We start from the raw sequence: 16384 nt of genomic DNA, 5'->3' as shown, positions 1-16384 counted from the left end.
GCTCCAGGCTAAATGGGCATGTGATATCCTAAAGTGGTATTGGTGTCGACGTTTAAAGAGTTAAATGGGGAATAATCAGAGTGAACAATGATACAACAAGTGTTTATGGTGATTTGGTTTCCACCAAAATGTGGGAGGCTGCATGTAGGCAGGCCAGCAGGCTTTGTGAAGGCAGCAGTTTGATCCCAGGAGAGAGAACTGCCCCTTATTTTTCTGGTTGGTGAAGCTCTGAGGGTAGATACTTCATTCTTGTACTAGAGAGTGTACATTCATGGGAGCAGGCTGGCCCAGGAGGAGTAACCCGATTATCGTTTTCATGTAATAATGATCCCAAAGCCCCCCTTGAGATGTTTCTCAATTTCTTAAAACTGCAGGTTTCTACAACCATCCTAGCCCTTGTAAAGGATGTGTTTCTTGAAATTTTACTTTTTTCATGAAAAGTGCCTCTGCACAGAGAACCTGTTACATGCTTATATTCTGATGCTGTGGTTTACCTTTAGCTATCCCCATTCATTCCCTGCACCTCCCTTCATGAGCATCCCATTAACCCTTTGAATGCGGTTAGTAATGTTTAGCAAGCACCTTCCATCCTGGTAAATCAACTGTATTCCCATCTTAGTTCTCTTTTTCAGCTGCTTTTAGCACGGTCCTTTTAGTAGCAGCCTCTCACAGTTAGTTAGATTCACTTCTTCCTGTGTATTTAGGGTTTCTACTTCTCTATTATTCTGTTGTCTTCTTTGTATGTGTATATTATATTATATTTTAGCGTTTGGGAATATCAGGGTTATCCCCATGCGTAGCAGCTCAGGCTTTCAGTACTTGGCTCTAGCTATTGCGGGATTAGTCCTAGTTCTCTTTTAGTGTTTCCATTTCTTGAGCTTATTGCATCTCTTGCATGCTGTTCACACATACTCATGTTGCATACTCTGACTACCGCAGACCGGAGCCTACAGTAAACATAATGGAAGCATAGTTGTCTTTTCATAGAGTTGGGTCAGGGGGCCCCTTCTGGCACTGTGCATGGGCGAGATCAAGAGCTCCTGGCTGGGTCGGGAACGTGGGGGCCCCTCTATGCACTTTGCAGACCCCCCCTCACGTTTCGTTACGCCACTGAGTTAGGTACCATCCATAGAACAGCCTCAGTTCTCCTAGCTGTGTTATACTGGTCTAATATTAGAAGTAATTGAAGTGGGTAAGTAGCTTACACTAATGCAAGTGTATTTCCTCAGAGTGACCTCATAAGCCTTCTCTACTCACCTTGTAATGGTGCAGAACTCAACAGCGATTCTCTCAGTCATGCACCACTCTGCCGGAAACATGCGGCCATACTTCTCTTCGTAGTCCACCAGCTGACGCTTGATCCAGGCATACCGCCTGTCAATTTTATCCAGCCAGGCCACCTTGAAAACATAAGAGACACAAACTTGAAGCATAGTGATAGAAAAACCAACACAAGTTGATCTGGTTATGAGGTACAGGATTAGGGTTTTTTCAGCTTCCACTGAAAACAAAACACACATGAGATACTTTGCCTTTAATCTGCCTATCATGTTCCCAATAGATACTTCTGGTGGGAAGCTGATATTACCGCTATATCTGTAGGTTGCGAATAATGCCAATGAATAGGAAAGTTCTTTTTTGCAGCAAAAAAGTGGAATTCATGTCAATAATAGAAACCATTGCAATAAGAACTGGCTTCAATGGGGTTGTATGACACTATATACGGATATATAACAATATAGCACCCACTAAATAGACCTACCACTACATTGTAAGGTAAGATTACATTTACTTTTCCTCACTCAGACTTTCCTTGGGATGTTAATATAAATAGAATTAAGACTAGCATCTATATACATAGCTTACACTTTAGTAAGTGCTAGGTAGATGTAGTGAATACAATGTTATTACTATATGATTAGGCGCATGTGATAAAGGGACCTACCACGCTTGCCTTGCACTTAGGATATTGGTGCCATCTCCATCACATTAGCTCTCAGTCACACTGTCGCAATATGTAGCTTGGTGTTGTTCTGCAGAGTTTAGCATTAGGTCCACAGCACGTGTTTTGCTGTAATTGTTGTGTGGTAATACCACACCAAGTCCTACTGTTACCCCAGTAACAGTACACATGATCCTATATGGATCACTGATATAACAGAGAAAAAAGTGTAGAAATCAGTATTGCTTACCGATTTCTAATTTCCCAAAGCCATACACCCATAAAACCAAACCACGTCCCATCACCAGGCCTTGTCAATTCTTGCATAAACACACACTTCCGACACCTGAACACATATAGTATGACCATCGTACGCCACCGGACCACACTCATCAGCAGTAGTGCAAAACAGGATTTTTTTTGGGTGATCTCAAATTTCTCACTGTAGTAAAAAAAAATCGAAACTACAATGTCAAAGTCAGCAGCACAACTCTTTCCAGTGTGTCTGCGAAGATTACTTACGTCTTGATTCTCTTGAAACAAAACCAGATACTCTGAGAGATGTTGTCGAATGAACTTCTTGATGATTTCTTGTTTAATTCTGGCATCTAAAACATTAGCGACAAGGCAAGCATCGCGCAGGACATTGCTGGGCCCACCAGGCCTCTGGAAAAGAAAAGAGAGACTATGTATGGGCCTGACAGATTAACCACTCATCTGATTCCAGGTTTTCTGCCACCATTTAGCATTCATACGCTGATATGTGTTATGCGGTCAGTGTTTGTTCTAAAAGCAAGAAACAAAAAATGCACTGATACAGGATAGCATAACAGCATTAACACAAATAGTAATTCAGGAAAAATAATGGTGTGAGTTTTGTGTATTTCATGACTGCGAACCACAGAGACTTGCATACTGCCACATCTATGATGTAACCAGAAACCGAGAAGGCTCTTTGGTTTTAGAAACAAATTTGACCGGATAAGCGTTCAGACAAGACATGTTTTACAATTGTTAGTCTTCAAGAGCAATAGGGGCAAAAAGCAGTATTGATAAATGCATTGTAAAATGCGAGGGCTCACTACACTCAGTAAATAAATCTAGAAATTAGGTTTTCCTGCGCTTTGAGCGTTCAATTCAGTATTCACCTATGGGACACCAGGTTCTATTAGTCCAAACATTCTCACAGTCCTTTGCAGTATCCTTCGCACGGGTGAGACGCATACTAACAAAGGTTTGGGAGGGGTGATAATCTGGTAGGAAAGCACACAGGGATGGCCACTCCATGCGTTGGTCCGGTGTTACCCCTAAGAGCACATGGTGATGCCCCTGCAAGGTTCTAGAGTGCAGGACAATGGCGTGAATACCTCATAACTGTGGATGCAGCAAGACTGTTGTCCGTCCAGCAAATGGACCTTAACTTGAAGCTTGCAGTCTTATGTAATTCAAAATATCAGGGTTTTTAGTTCGAGCCATATTGTGAGTTTACAGCAAATATACAGGGGCTTGGAGGCCGCCCGCTGCTTACCATTAGTTAGCCTTCCTGTCACTCTAATTTGCCTGGTTCTTACTTGTGGCCCATTGTCAATCTTGTGTTTGTCCCTCCCCTGGAGAATAACCTCTTGTATCATCTCTCGACTAGCTGACTTCTATGCTTCCACTGCTTACGTTCAAGTATTATCTTTTTCTTTTTGGTTAGGTACTCCATTAGGGTGTCTGTGCTTTTCAGCTATCTCCTTCTTGTTCTTCTCTTCCTTATGTACTTGTCTCTCGTTGCACTCTGTGTTGCTCACTGTCGCAAGTGTGCTCCTTTCTGGCCCTCATTGTGGCGCTCTATTTCATGTCCTTCGCTCTTGCTTTCTCATCTGTGTCCTTCACCCGTGGCTTCTCCTTATCCCATCCATGCTGCACTTGCTCCTACGTTCTACCCGTTGCTTGTTCGCCTGTGTGCTTCTCTGTCTGCTCTACGTTGCTCGCGCCCATTGCTTCACTTCCCTTATTCCACCATCCATGTTACTTCCACCTTCTTTGTCACTCCCTGCTTCCCCCGCACCTGCGCCCTCTTTCTGTCACCCACGGCTTCTCATCCCCACCCCCGCGTGTTGTTCCCCCACTCGGACTCTGTTTTGCTCCACTTCTACCCTTCATGTTGCTCCCCATAACCTACACTTAAATATTTTTTGGGCAGTCACACTCATACCAGCAAACAAAAAAGAAAAAAAAAAGCTGCTGCATCATTGTATGTGCATGGGAGGGGAGTGTTCCTACAATATGACACGGCTAGTCACATCTTGGGCTTTTTTCATTTTCTTATTTAGCAATGCTGCGCAGCGTAAGGGGGCATGATGTACAGCATGGCAAAAAGCAACTGAACAAAGCCAAAAGGTCTCACACGTGTAACCTTTTGGGTTTGTCAACCCTTATTCTCTATTGGCAACGTGTCCAGTTGTTATTTAAGTCAACATTATTGTTTGGGAGTTTGTGTCTCTCGCTGATGAGGGCTTCCCCTATTCCTCTGCCACATTGTCTTCACAAAGCACATAAAACTTCACATTGCCAGATAATCACATGTTAGTAGTTAACGGAGACATCGGTGTCTGGGGCTCCGATTGTTTGAGGCTGTTGAGGTTAAGATTCATGTCCGCTGTGGGAGGTTTAGGAAGCACTGCGAGTGAGCAGTAAAGTACTACTCACTCCTAATGCCTTTCCTCACTCGAGTGATTCACGCCGGAGGTATGCCCCTCCAAAAGCAGTGGCGGATGGTGACATTTGAAAGTGGTGAGGCGTAAACTTTTGTGTCGGAGTGCACTGTGGCGAGCGAGCGCAGCGAGCGAGCCCGACCACCTTAGAACAGTTCGGGGGGGTTTTTCCCCCGAGAAAAGTTTGAAAAAAAAGTGGGTAAAGGGTGCATTTTCATGCAAATTTGAGAAGCACAGAGACTAGAGCTGCAAACACACATAGAGCCCACTGCAGAGGGTATGTTCTTAGGTGAAGTCCTGCTGATACTAAAATGCATTAACATTATAATCTCAGTTTCCCCACTTAACAAAGAGAGTCATCCCCAGAAAATGAGTTCCCCATCCTGTTTCTTCATTACATTTTCAGACAAAATTAGGAACATTCATACCCTTCGGAGTGTACTAATGTCCTAGGCACACACCCATGCACTAATGCACCCGTGCACCAATGCTCCTAGAACACACCTATGCAATAATGCTCCACGCACACACCTGTGCACTAGCGCTCCAGGCATACACCTGTGCACTAATGGTCCAGCCACACCCTATGCATTAATGCTCTTGGAACACACCTGTTCACTAATGTCCCAAGCACACACCCAAGCACTAATCCTCCAAGTAACACACCCATCTAACTCTTTGCATCTATGGTTGCCTCCTCCCCACCCACCTTCCCACATCAATGAAACCCTCGGTCTAACCCTACCTGTGGTAACAGATCACGCTAACACAGGAATAAAATGATCAGAAAATAGGACAACATATCCCAGAAGCCCTTGCTTATCTACGAGACGCACTGCATATGTTTAGAACTTGAGGATCATGTAATTTTACGCCATACATATCAAAAACTGCCAAAAGAGGGTCGCCTATACATTTGTGCTGGTAATTTCATGTTGTGAACAATTGAAATTTTGCAAAATAAAATATTGAAAGCCTCCATTTACCAGGGGCCTGTGATGTTGCATGATTGAACTCACCAATGATATAGCATGAATCGAGATAATGCCCGCGAAGAGAGGAGAGAAGCGGAATTAAACTGAAACGCTCGTCCCTTCTGAGTCACCAGCTAGAATTCTCCTGCCATTTACTGGCATGCTGTGCTGTAGGGTACCATTGGCGCGTGCTACCAATGATGTGCTGGCATTCGCCTGACGTGCGAAGGCGCCAGAAAAATAGGAACACTGGCGGCAGTGGGAATCCGCCGTAGCAATACCTGAGATTTCAGATTCCTTGATTTATTTGCCAAGTAAGCATACCAGTGGTATTCATGCTTACTTGGCAAATAAATCAAGGAATCTGAAATCTCAGGTATTGCTACGGCGGATTCCCACTGCCGCCAGTGTTCCTATTTTTCTGGCGTTACCAGGTGATGTGAAAGCCCGCATTCAATGCATGGGTGCGTGTTGCAAGATGTTTTTTTTTTTAATAAATGCCCTTTTCACTCCCTAGAATGTTGTCCCATTGATTACTTCAGGTGAGACCACGTGTGTGGTGGACAAGGTGATAGATGAAGGGATCTAAAGTGTTACTTCAGTTGCAGATCGTTTCCGAGCTGCTGTTAAAGAAGGGGGACCGCTCGCTCCTGCACTGTCAGCATCACTGCATCCCTGCCACCCTCCTGCCTGCAGAGGGGCCCAGAAGCTATCAGTACCAGCTCTGGATCCTGGGTGTGCGCAATCAATTCGACTTAACAGGCCCCGAGCGCGGGATCACTCATCGGCGATCAAGGGCCGATGTAAGAGCTATCGACCCTGCCAGCAGGAGCAGCTATTGATTTCCTCGTCAATCTCGGGCTAAGCATGTGTTCAGCTAATGTGTCCAATATAAATAAATCACCGGACCCGGGTGAGGGCAGCCAAGGCCCCTGCCATGCAGTGAGGACTCCACCGGGTAGAAGGGCTTCCATTCACAAACCCTGGCTCGCTGCAGACGGCGCAGCAAGAACGGTGGCCGCGGAGGCTCCAGGCCGTGTGAGCAGGCAGGACACGGCGCCATCGGCCTGCACTGGAGGCCCAGGTGCAGCACCAACCAGAGAGCGCCTCTGCTACCCTGTGGGCCACCGTACGGATATATGCCCTGGCATTTATGGAGAGCGAGCCCAGCCTGGAAGCAATGGAGCACTGCAAGTCTGACGAGCGTTTTAGGAGACGAGAAAACACTGGGTACATTAATTAGGGATGTACATATTTTATCGCACCGCACGCTAACATTACATTTCACATATTTAGTCAACCGCATTACACTTAACACAATTTTAGGCAGAGGGAATGTAATTGATTTTCTCAGAATCACATCAGTCGTCTCGAATTTCAACTGCCATCTAGGTGCCCAGATGAATACAGCTGGCAGCATAGCCCCAGTCGCGGCTCGTGTCGTGGGGGGGGTGGGGGGGGGGAGAGGGGGTTGCGCGGGAGTGTTTTTTAAAAAAAAAAAAATCCTACCTGTCCTGAGCAGGTCCGGGTCCGCGCTGCCTCGCCTCAGGTCCGTTACTTCTGGCGCCGCCGCCTACACACTCACTCACTGGAACAGGCGCAGCCCATCTGACCCCTCACAGCCAATCCTGGTGCTGGAGCAGCACCAGGATTGGCTTAGAGCAGGCTTACGCTCCGCCCGCCTACCCATTACGAGACCGAGGTTTGAGCCTTGGCTCAACCTCGCTCTCCTAATGGGCATGCGCCAGATTCGGGAAACACTAGTGCGCATGACTGGGCACGGTGCAAAAATCGCCCTCCGTCCCCACTCATGCGCACTTGTGTGCTGCTGGCTGCCTGTCAGTCAACATGACGCCAGACCGCCCACCCCCTTCAGACTCTGAAGGGGGTGGGCGGTCCAACGTCATACTGACTGACAGTTCTTCTCCCTCACCGAGGAAGCTGCGGGCACGAGGCGCGGAGGCGCGGGCAACGCCCCAACGCCCCCAATGGACGGACCGCCACTGTCCAAAAGACTGGCTAAACCCCTAACTAAAGGCATGAAGGAACATATCACCATCCACCTCAACCCAGAACTTTAAAAAAGCACCAAGAAACTAGCACTGGTACGCCATTATGTTTGGCTTGCATTTTGTACTTATTGAAATATTTATTTTGAAAAAAAGGCCTACTGCAGTGAACAAACAAATTAAAACGTTTACTTTCTGTAAACAATGTATCTACGAGATAAAGAATCTAATGTTTCATGATTCAGTGTACTTCTGAGATGTAAAATAGCCCTTCATGCAGGAGGGACTATGTAGGATGTGGAATGATACACTAAACAGTCTTTAGCATGAAATGATAGCAAAATGGCCCTCTGTCCACAGCCAATATAGAGCTATATAACACTGTGTGTTTATTTTAAAGAATTGTTGACAATAGGTCAGCAGGCAGCTGCGCTGTCCAGCCAGAGCTAACAGCACGTGCTATAAGGGCCTCTATAAACGTTTTCTCCACATTGGACATTTGTGGAGCAGTTATAGAGGTGTAGGCAACTAACTATGGTATGTAGGCAAATCCACTATGCTACTGTTGGTGTAGGTTCCTCTCTGGGTGACAGCTATGCCATACCTCACCCCCAGGAGACCATCCAAAGACCTGCTGGCACAGGACTGCGTTACAACAAACAAATGATGGACGGAATGCTGACAATGCAGACATTCTCCCCCAGTCAAGAGATCTGGGTTAAATCCATCGTTCTTTTGCCCACTACACCACCCCAGTTTAGACATGGCCATATGCAAATCAGTCTTGACCCTGTGCCTCATGGGAACAGTCCAGCCCGAACTGCCAAGCCATGTCTTCCCTGGACCGGAATCAAGCATCCTAGGACCGGTTTCTGGCTATCAGCCGTCATCAGCCAGGATAGCTTGACTCCAGTGGCGTAGTGAGCACGGGTCCCACGTCTGGGAATACCCATCCCACTTAGGGCGAAAAGCGTTACAACAAACAAATGATGGACGGAATGCTGACAATGCAGACATTCTCCCCCAGTCAAGAGATCTGGGTTAAATCCATCGTTCTTTTGCCCACTACACCACCCCAGTTTAGACATGGCCATATGCAAATCAGTCTTGACCCTGTGCCTCATGGGAACAGTCCAGCCCGAACTGCCAAGCCATGTCTTCCCTGGACCGGAATCAAGCATCCTAGGACCGGTTTCTGGCTATCAGCCGTCATCAGCCAGGATAGCTTGACTCCAGTGGCGTAGTGAGCACGGGTCCCACGTCTGGGAATACCCATCCCACTTAGGGCGAAAAGCGTTACAACAAACAAATGATGGACGGAATGCTGACAATGCAGACATTCTCCCCCAGTCAAGAGATCTGGGTTAAATCCATCGTTCTTTTGCCCACTACACCACCCCAGTTTAGACATGGCCATATGCAAATCAGTCTTGACCCTGTGCCCTATGGGAACAGTCCAGACCAAACTGCCAGGCCAGGTCCTCCCTGGACCGGAATCAAGCATCCTAGGACCGGTTTCAGGGTATGTCACCCTTCTTCAGCCAGGCTAGCTTGAATCCAGTGGCACAGTGAGCAAGGGACCCACGTCTGGGCATACCCATCCCACTTAGTGCGAAAAGTATTACAGCAAACAAACAATGGACGGAATGCTGACAATGCAAACATTTCCCCCAGTCAAAAGACCTGGGTTAAATCCATTGTTCTTTTGCCCACTACGCCACCCCAGTTTTGACCCAGCCATGTGCAAATCTGTCTTGACCTGTGCCCCATGGGAACAGTCCAGACCAAACTGCATTGTTTTTGCATTAATACAGGACGTTGGCATATGATAGGCCGTGTATATTTTGAGCGGGGGCTTCTGGTGGGGTTGTTTCACTATGTAAAATACATTTGTGGCTGTTTATGCTGACAATTATGTGCTTTTCAATTTAGAAAGTGTAATAAAGAGCTATTTTTTTCTTTTAAAAGCACTAGCTGAGATGTACCAGGTGTGATAGTTAATAAATATATGACGTGGACGCAGAAGATGCTGGGGAGAAAACATAGAACTTCCATTGTGGGTAGAATAAAGAAAGCTGTAATGTTGTAAACAAATACATGGAGCTATGTAGACATGTACACTTCAAAAGCAAACAAAAGCAGACTGAAACACACATACACACAAAGGAAAACATATACACAAAGAAGGAATAAAGGCACAGATTGACAGATAGCCAAATACATTCATAGATACAGACATACAAAAACAGGGAGATAGGTACGTACATACAGGGAGATAGACAGATACATAGACAGAAATGCAGACACTAACGATGCACAAACAAAAAGGTACGGTAAGGAGGCTGTGATGACAGTGCCTGCAGTTCGCTCACCCTCCTGGTAGAGGTAACTGCCACAAAAAAGGCTGTTTTGATATTGAGCAAACTTAGAGGGCAGTTGTGCAGCGACTCAAACAGTGCGCACATCAAGACAGTAAGGACCAAATTAAGGTCCCATTGTGGCATAAGAAAAAGAGAAGGGGGAAACAAGTGGGTTAACCCCTTCAAAAACCTCTGCACCAGAGGAGACTTAAAAATTGAAGGTTGATCTGGCAGCGGAAGAAAAGCTGAGAGGAACAAAAAGTAGTCCTTCAAAATGCCCACAGCAGAGCCCTACTGGGCCAAGGAAAAGATAAACAGGAATACATCTGCCATAAAAGGCAGATAAGGGGTCAATAGATCGTTCTGCACAATATTTCCAAATGTGTACCATCGGCAGGTGTATACCAATTTCGTGGAGGGACGCCTGGCTGTGAGAATAACTTCACAGACTTTGGGAGGAAGGTCAAAAGCTGGCTGTCAACTGTTGCTGCTCAATCTCCACGCAAGGAGGTGGAGAGTTGACAGGTTTGGGTTGAGGACCCTACCCTTCTGATGCAACACAAGATCCTCCCAAAGGGGCAGCCTGATCGGAGGATCGATGCTCAAAGCCAGAAGCTCATATTCCAAACTCTTCGTGCCCAATTCGGAGCCACAAGAATGACTTGTGCCCGGTAGCTCCGGATCTTCTTGAGCACTCCGGGCAAAAGTGGTATCGGCGGAAAGGTGTACAGGAGGCATAAGCTCCACTCGCGACAAAAAGCGTCACTGAGCCAGAGCCGCCTTGGAAACTCCAATGCACAAAACTGCTGACATTGCGAGTTCACTCCGGAGGCGAACAGATTTAACCAAGGCTCTCCCCTCTGATGACAGAAACCTTGTCCCACCTCCGGATGAAGACGTCACTCGTGATCCCCAAGGAACTTTCGGCTGAGTTCACCTGCTCTGGCATTCAGATAACTGGCCAGATTGTGAATCACCAGGGAAATCCCCTTTTGTTCCAGCCAAGTCTACAGGTGAGGGCCTCTTGACAGAGAGTCCACGACCCCACTCCGCCCTGTTTGTTGCAATAACACATGGTGGTAGTGTTGTCCGTAAACACAAAGTAGCCTTCCCTTGATGGATGGTAAAAAGGCTTTCAGTGCCAATCGGATCGCACAGAGCTCCAATAGGTTGATATGGTTGATCTGGAGCTTGGTGTCCGCCGGAAAGCAGAGTCCTCTAATCTCCACCTTCCCCAAATGGCTGCCACATCCCAGAAGAGACGCATCTGTCACTTGTGTGAGATCTGGGTGGGGAAGTGAGAGGGGTCTGCCTCTGACCCAAAAACGGTTTGTCAGCCACCACTTTAGGTCTTTCACAGTGGCCTCTGTTATCTGAGCCAGGTCTGTGAGATTTCCTCGATGCTGTGCCCCATGGAACTTCAGGTCCCACATGCGCCACCTTGCATAGTCCACCAGCAGGATGCAGGAGGCCATGAGGCCCAACAGCCACAGTCATTCTCACCGAAATCCAGGATAGAGGCTGAAACATCGGTATCATAGCCTGTGTATCCTAGTCTTGCCGTTCGGTAGGATAGGCACGAAACTGCACCAGGTCCAGAACCATTGCAATAAAAAGAAGAGTCTGAGAGGGAGTCAGGTTTGACTTTGGCATGTTGATAGTGAACCCCAGCAAATGCAGGAGGTTCGCCACAGTCTGGAGATGGTAGACGACTGCACCACCTTTCACAGCCAGTCATTGAGGTAGGGGAAGACTAGAGCCCCTGATCTCTGCAGACAGGCTGCAACCACCACCATCACCTTTGTGAACACTCGAGGGGCACTGGCGAGGCTGAAGGGGAGCACAGCAAACTGAAAGTGCTCGTAGTCCACCATAAACTACAGATAGCGACGATGGGCAGGCAGGATAGGGATCAGAAAATACGAATCTTGCAAGTCCAGCACTACCATACAGTCTCCCAGGTCCAGGGCAGACAGGACCTGAGCTAGGGTGAGCATCTTCAACTTTTCCTTTTTGCTGAAGTAATTGAGGGTTCTGAGGTCGAGGATAGGACAGAGGCCTCTGTCCTTTTTGAGACCAGAAAATAGCGGTAATAACAACCATAGCCTATTTCTCCCTATAGCTCCCTTGGCTAAGAGAGTTTTGACTTCCTCGCAGAGTAAAGCAAAGTGATTCTTCATCAGCCGATCATACACTGAAGGCATGGATGGAGGGGTAGTCTTGAAGGGGCGGGAGTAGCCCGTTCGGACTATTTGCAACACCCACCTGTCCAAGGTGATGTCTCACCAGTGGTGGAGATGATGGTGTATTCTGCCACCAACCGGTCGCGAATGATCCTGGGGGTTCGGACAAAGAGGGTTTTGCGGTAAAGGAGGGGATCTTGGCTTGGCCAGACTTTTTGCCTCCCGACCCTCGGAGTCGGGGTGAACCGCATCCACAGCCCTGCAGAGGTTGCTGAACTTGCGGGGCCCTCTGGCTGGTATAGGGTTGGCATGGTTGATAGCCCCTTCCGTAGCCACAAAAGGAGTGAAAAGTAGACACAGGCCGGGAAGTAGTGTTGAGGCCTAAGGACTTTTCTGAAACCCGCGAGTCCTTGAAACGCTTAAGTGCTGCATCTGCTTTGTCTCCGAAGAGCTGGAAGCCATCAAAGGGCATGTCCATAAGATTAGCTTGGACATCCCCCCAAAAAACAGACGTTCTCAGCCAGGTATGGCGACGTACGGCCACAGACATGGAAATCGGTCTGCTCAGCAAGTCGGTCGTGTCCAAGCCATATCAGATGGTGAACCTCGCTGCATCTCTCCTGTCTGAAATGGCTTGGGAGATTAGAATCTGGTCCTCCTACGAGACTCTGGACAGCACGTGCACAACCTTGTCCCATATAGAATGGGAAGAACAGCCCAAATGGCATGCAGTGTTCACCGACCACAATGCTAGACTGGCGGAAGAGAACATTTTCTTCCAAAAGCCTTCCAATCCGTTGGATTCCCTATCCAGGGGTGCGGAACGGAACGCGCCATGGGAATGGAAGCTTGAACCACCAAGCTTTGTAGGGTTGGGTGGGGTGGGTAGTGGGGAGTACTGGGTCACCCGGTGCAGCACGATAGTGGCAGGCAATCGTTCTATTCACAGGAGCCCCTGTGCTGGGCTTGGGCCAGATGCCCGGAAGAACGTCCGTCAAGGCCTCATTGAAAGGAAGCAAGGGTTCCGAGATGGGGACACCAGGCTGCAGGACCTCTGTCAAGGCGTTAATCTTGATTGCCACTGTAGGGACTGCAGGTACAAGACCTTCACAGCCCTAAGCAGCACCATAGGGAATAATGCCCCCTCCTCCGTTGCGAAGGTTGGGGGGAGACGCATGCTAGAATATGGGGAGGTGTCCAGGTGACTGGCATAACCCAGTTCCTCATACCAGTCCATGTCTTCAGGTTGCTGGATTTCTAAGGAATCCTGCTCCCCCTCTCAATTCTCCTCATCCATTCCTAAGCCTGCAGAATAGAGCAGGTTGAACGGCATGGAACCGCACGGCACAGTCGGCGCCGATGGATGCCCAACCAGATCTGTGTCGTCGAGAATGGGGGTTGGGGAGGCAAAGCAGGTGGGCGACACCGAGGACGCGGCGCCAGGAAAGGATGCAATGGAGGTGCGACTGGAGCCGGTCCGGATCCGGGAACAGGTCCAGTAGGAGGCCATGGCTGGAGCTGAAGGCGCAGAACTCCCAGGGACTCCTCCGTCATCTGAGCCTGCGGGGCCCGAGAGCACACAGTTATAAAACTCTAAGTTGGGAGGGGGTCGCCCCTTGCACCGGAAAGAGAGGGAAATGTGGAGACGACCCAGGCACCCAGTCCGCGGAGCAGGGCCTCGAACGCCAAGGTTCCTCTGTCTCGTCGCGCATCAGACGGGGCAAAGTCAAAGTACACTTCGACTTCTTGTGCTTTTTGTGGTGCCTCTTACCTGACTTAGATGACTTCGATCCACCGGAGCGGTGCTCAGACCTTTCTCTCAACCGAGATCGGGAGCGAGATCGGCGAGGCGACCTCCATGGTGCCGAATGCCGGGCTGCGAACAGCTTTAGGGACAGCTCCCTCAAAGCCTTCAGCGCCATGGCCCGGAAATCGGAGTACAACTTCATGTCATGGTAGCACTCCAGGCACCAGAGACACACTAAGTGGGGGTCCGGGACCAACACAGCGCGGTGGCAGGTGCCGCACGGCTTGAACCCAAAGGTAGCCTTGCTAGACATCTCTAGCACACCAATAGGAGTCTAAAAAAGTCTAAAAAAAAAAGTCTGTCAAAAAATGACAATGGGTACGCTCTCTTCGATGGATCTGCGCTGACTGGCGCAGAAGGAAAAGAACTGACGTCAGCACCCCGTTATATTGACAACGCAGACATCACAACGATGACATCACGCGGAGTTGACCGGCACCACCTACAGGAGCACAGGGGTACTACTAAGAGAGATCTTCCAGATCCAGCCTGATGGCTGGAAGGTCAAAGGTAAGGAATCTGTGGCTAGATCTCTATCAGACTGTTTACTAGTCCCTCCTTTTCTACTCTTGTAACCTCCCATAAGGACTGCCCCTATTACATGTGCTGTTACTCGGTAGGTTTTATTTACAGTTTATGAGCTCTCTTTTGTTAATGACTTATTTGGTGTGGCTGCCATTGCAGGCACAACAGCTACGCATTGCCTGAACCGCACTTTTCAGGTTTCTGTTGCATTAGCGTGCAAGGTAACATTTTATTTATTTATTTCCAGCGTGTCACACACAACTTTTGTTTTCCCTATTTTTTTTATTACTTTTGTGGCAATGGCGGCACACTGCGCTTTACTTTTAAACATCTAAAATCTAAACGCAACGTACCGCCATTGCTACAAAAGTCAATAAATAAAAAAACAAAGGCAGGCAGATGCCGCATTTTTTCCCTTTACACAGCCAATAGCTCTACATTGAACTAATCCAAATCATATTGCCTGCAATGATTATTTATTAAAGTTTCCTTGCTGGTTACAAAAAGCGCCCAAAACACATTTAAAATACCAAAATTATTCATGCAGTTAAACATGCATTCTTTAAGAATATTTGTCGTTTTATCTACTTTTCTCTTTCCCTAGCCATACCAACTCCATTCATGCAAACACGCACCTACCAAACCATCCATCCAAGCACCAAACCACCCATTCATACACCCATTCAGTGATCCAAGCACCTTACCAACCATCTATTCAAACATCTTTCTATCTAACCACCTATCCAATCCCACTCACCCATTTCATCCACTCACTCGAACATTCATCCAAACATCCATAAATCCACTAACCCATCCGACCATCCGGCCTAAACTGCATAATTTCTTCATAAATACCACAATACCCAGAAGTTAGGAACTGTGCACGTGTAATCTGGACCCAAAAAATTCTTCAAATTTATAAGGAACATCAAATTAAATAAGTTTTTCATGCTTAAACAGGATAACAAAAAGGGATCAACAGATGTGAGAAGGACGTTAGACCAACAGAGTGCTCAAACAGAGTCGAACACATGAATTGAATGCTAGAACTCCAGGAGCTGGAAAATGAGAACATGGGAATTCAAAGACGAGTCAATGAAGAAGAGATGTTGATTGAAGAAGGAATATATATCTTTTTTGAAGCCCTCACTAACTTTAGACCCAAATCTAAGTTCACTCCAATGATGTCAAAGGAAGCGATTGACATTTTCAGTGATCTAGTAATCTGTGAATTAAAAAACCTGCATATTAATAGCAGTAAGAAGAATGTTCATAATCAGTGTCAAAAAGAATATCAATAGTTGATCAATAATTTGCAAGCAGATATTCTGACAGAGAAGGTAATATTGTCTTGTGGGTCAAACAGAAGTATCTGACTGAGACATAAAAACAACTAAACAATATATTGTGTTATCGTAAAGTAACAAAGAAATCGATGTTCTTAGTACAAATGAAGTTCGATTCTGAGTTACAGGTATGGAGCGAAAAGGGCTTACTCAGTCATGCAGAATATTTGTTTCTCAAAACAATCAACTAGTGACACAAGTGATGTATTTGATCCCTAAAGTCCACAAAGGTCGAAAGAATCCATCAGGACATGCTATTATCTCTGCTATAGGCAGCACTTTTGAGAATACATTTAAGTATGTTGATCGTTTTTTTGGGAGACTTTGTGAGAAGTCTCCCATCTTACATACAAGACACAGGATATTATTTGCGTCGGATTTAGGATCTCCCATGGGAAGAAGCCTATGTACTAATTACAGTAGATGTCACAACACTGTATACTAGCATTAATCACAAAAATGGCCTTAGAGTGGTTAGTCACTTAATTGGGGCAAGAACACTGAACTTGTGGCAGTATACTCAGAAGTTGCTTCCTATG

The 16384-nt window shown here is 47.1% G+C and overlaps 1 protein-coding gene across 1 annotated transcript in view; it reads right to left on the bottom strand.

The window, feature by feature from the left end:
- Window positions 1-16384, bottom strand: part of VPS53 (VPS53 subunit of GARP complex) — an 898950-nt gene that overhangs the window by 544859 nt on the left and 337707 nt on the right. The window contains exons 9-10 of the mRNA XM_085649360.1: window positions 2465-2608; window positions 1258-1400 (exon numbers count right to left, since the gene is read on the bottom strand). Coding sequence (XP_085505486.1) covers window positions 1258-1400; window positions 2465-2608 — 287 coding nt within the window. The remainder of the gene's footprint in view (window positions 1-1257; window positions 1401-2464; window positions 2609-16384) is intronic.

This window comes from Triturus cristatus, chromosome 3_2 (assembly GCF_964204655.1).
Source record: "Triturus cristatus chromosome 3_2, aTriCri1.1, whole genome shotgun sequence".
In the NCBI taxonomy this organism is placed as follows: Eukaryota; Metazoa; Chordata; class Amphibia; order Caudata; family Salamandridae; genus Triturus; species Triturus cristatus.
Note: the sequence above shows the minus strand (reverse complement) of the source record. Positions and strands in the feature narration are given on the sequence as shown.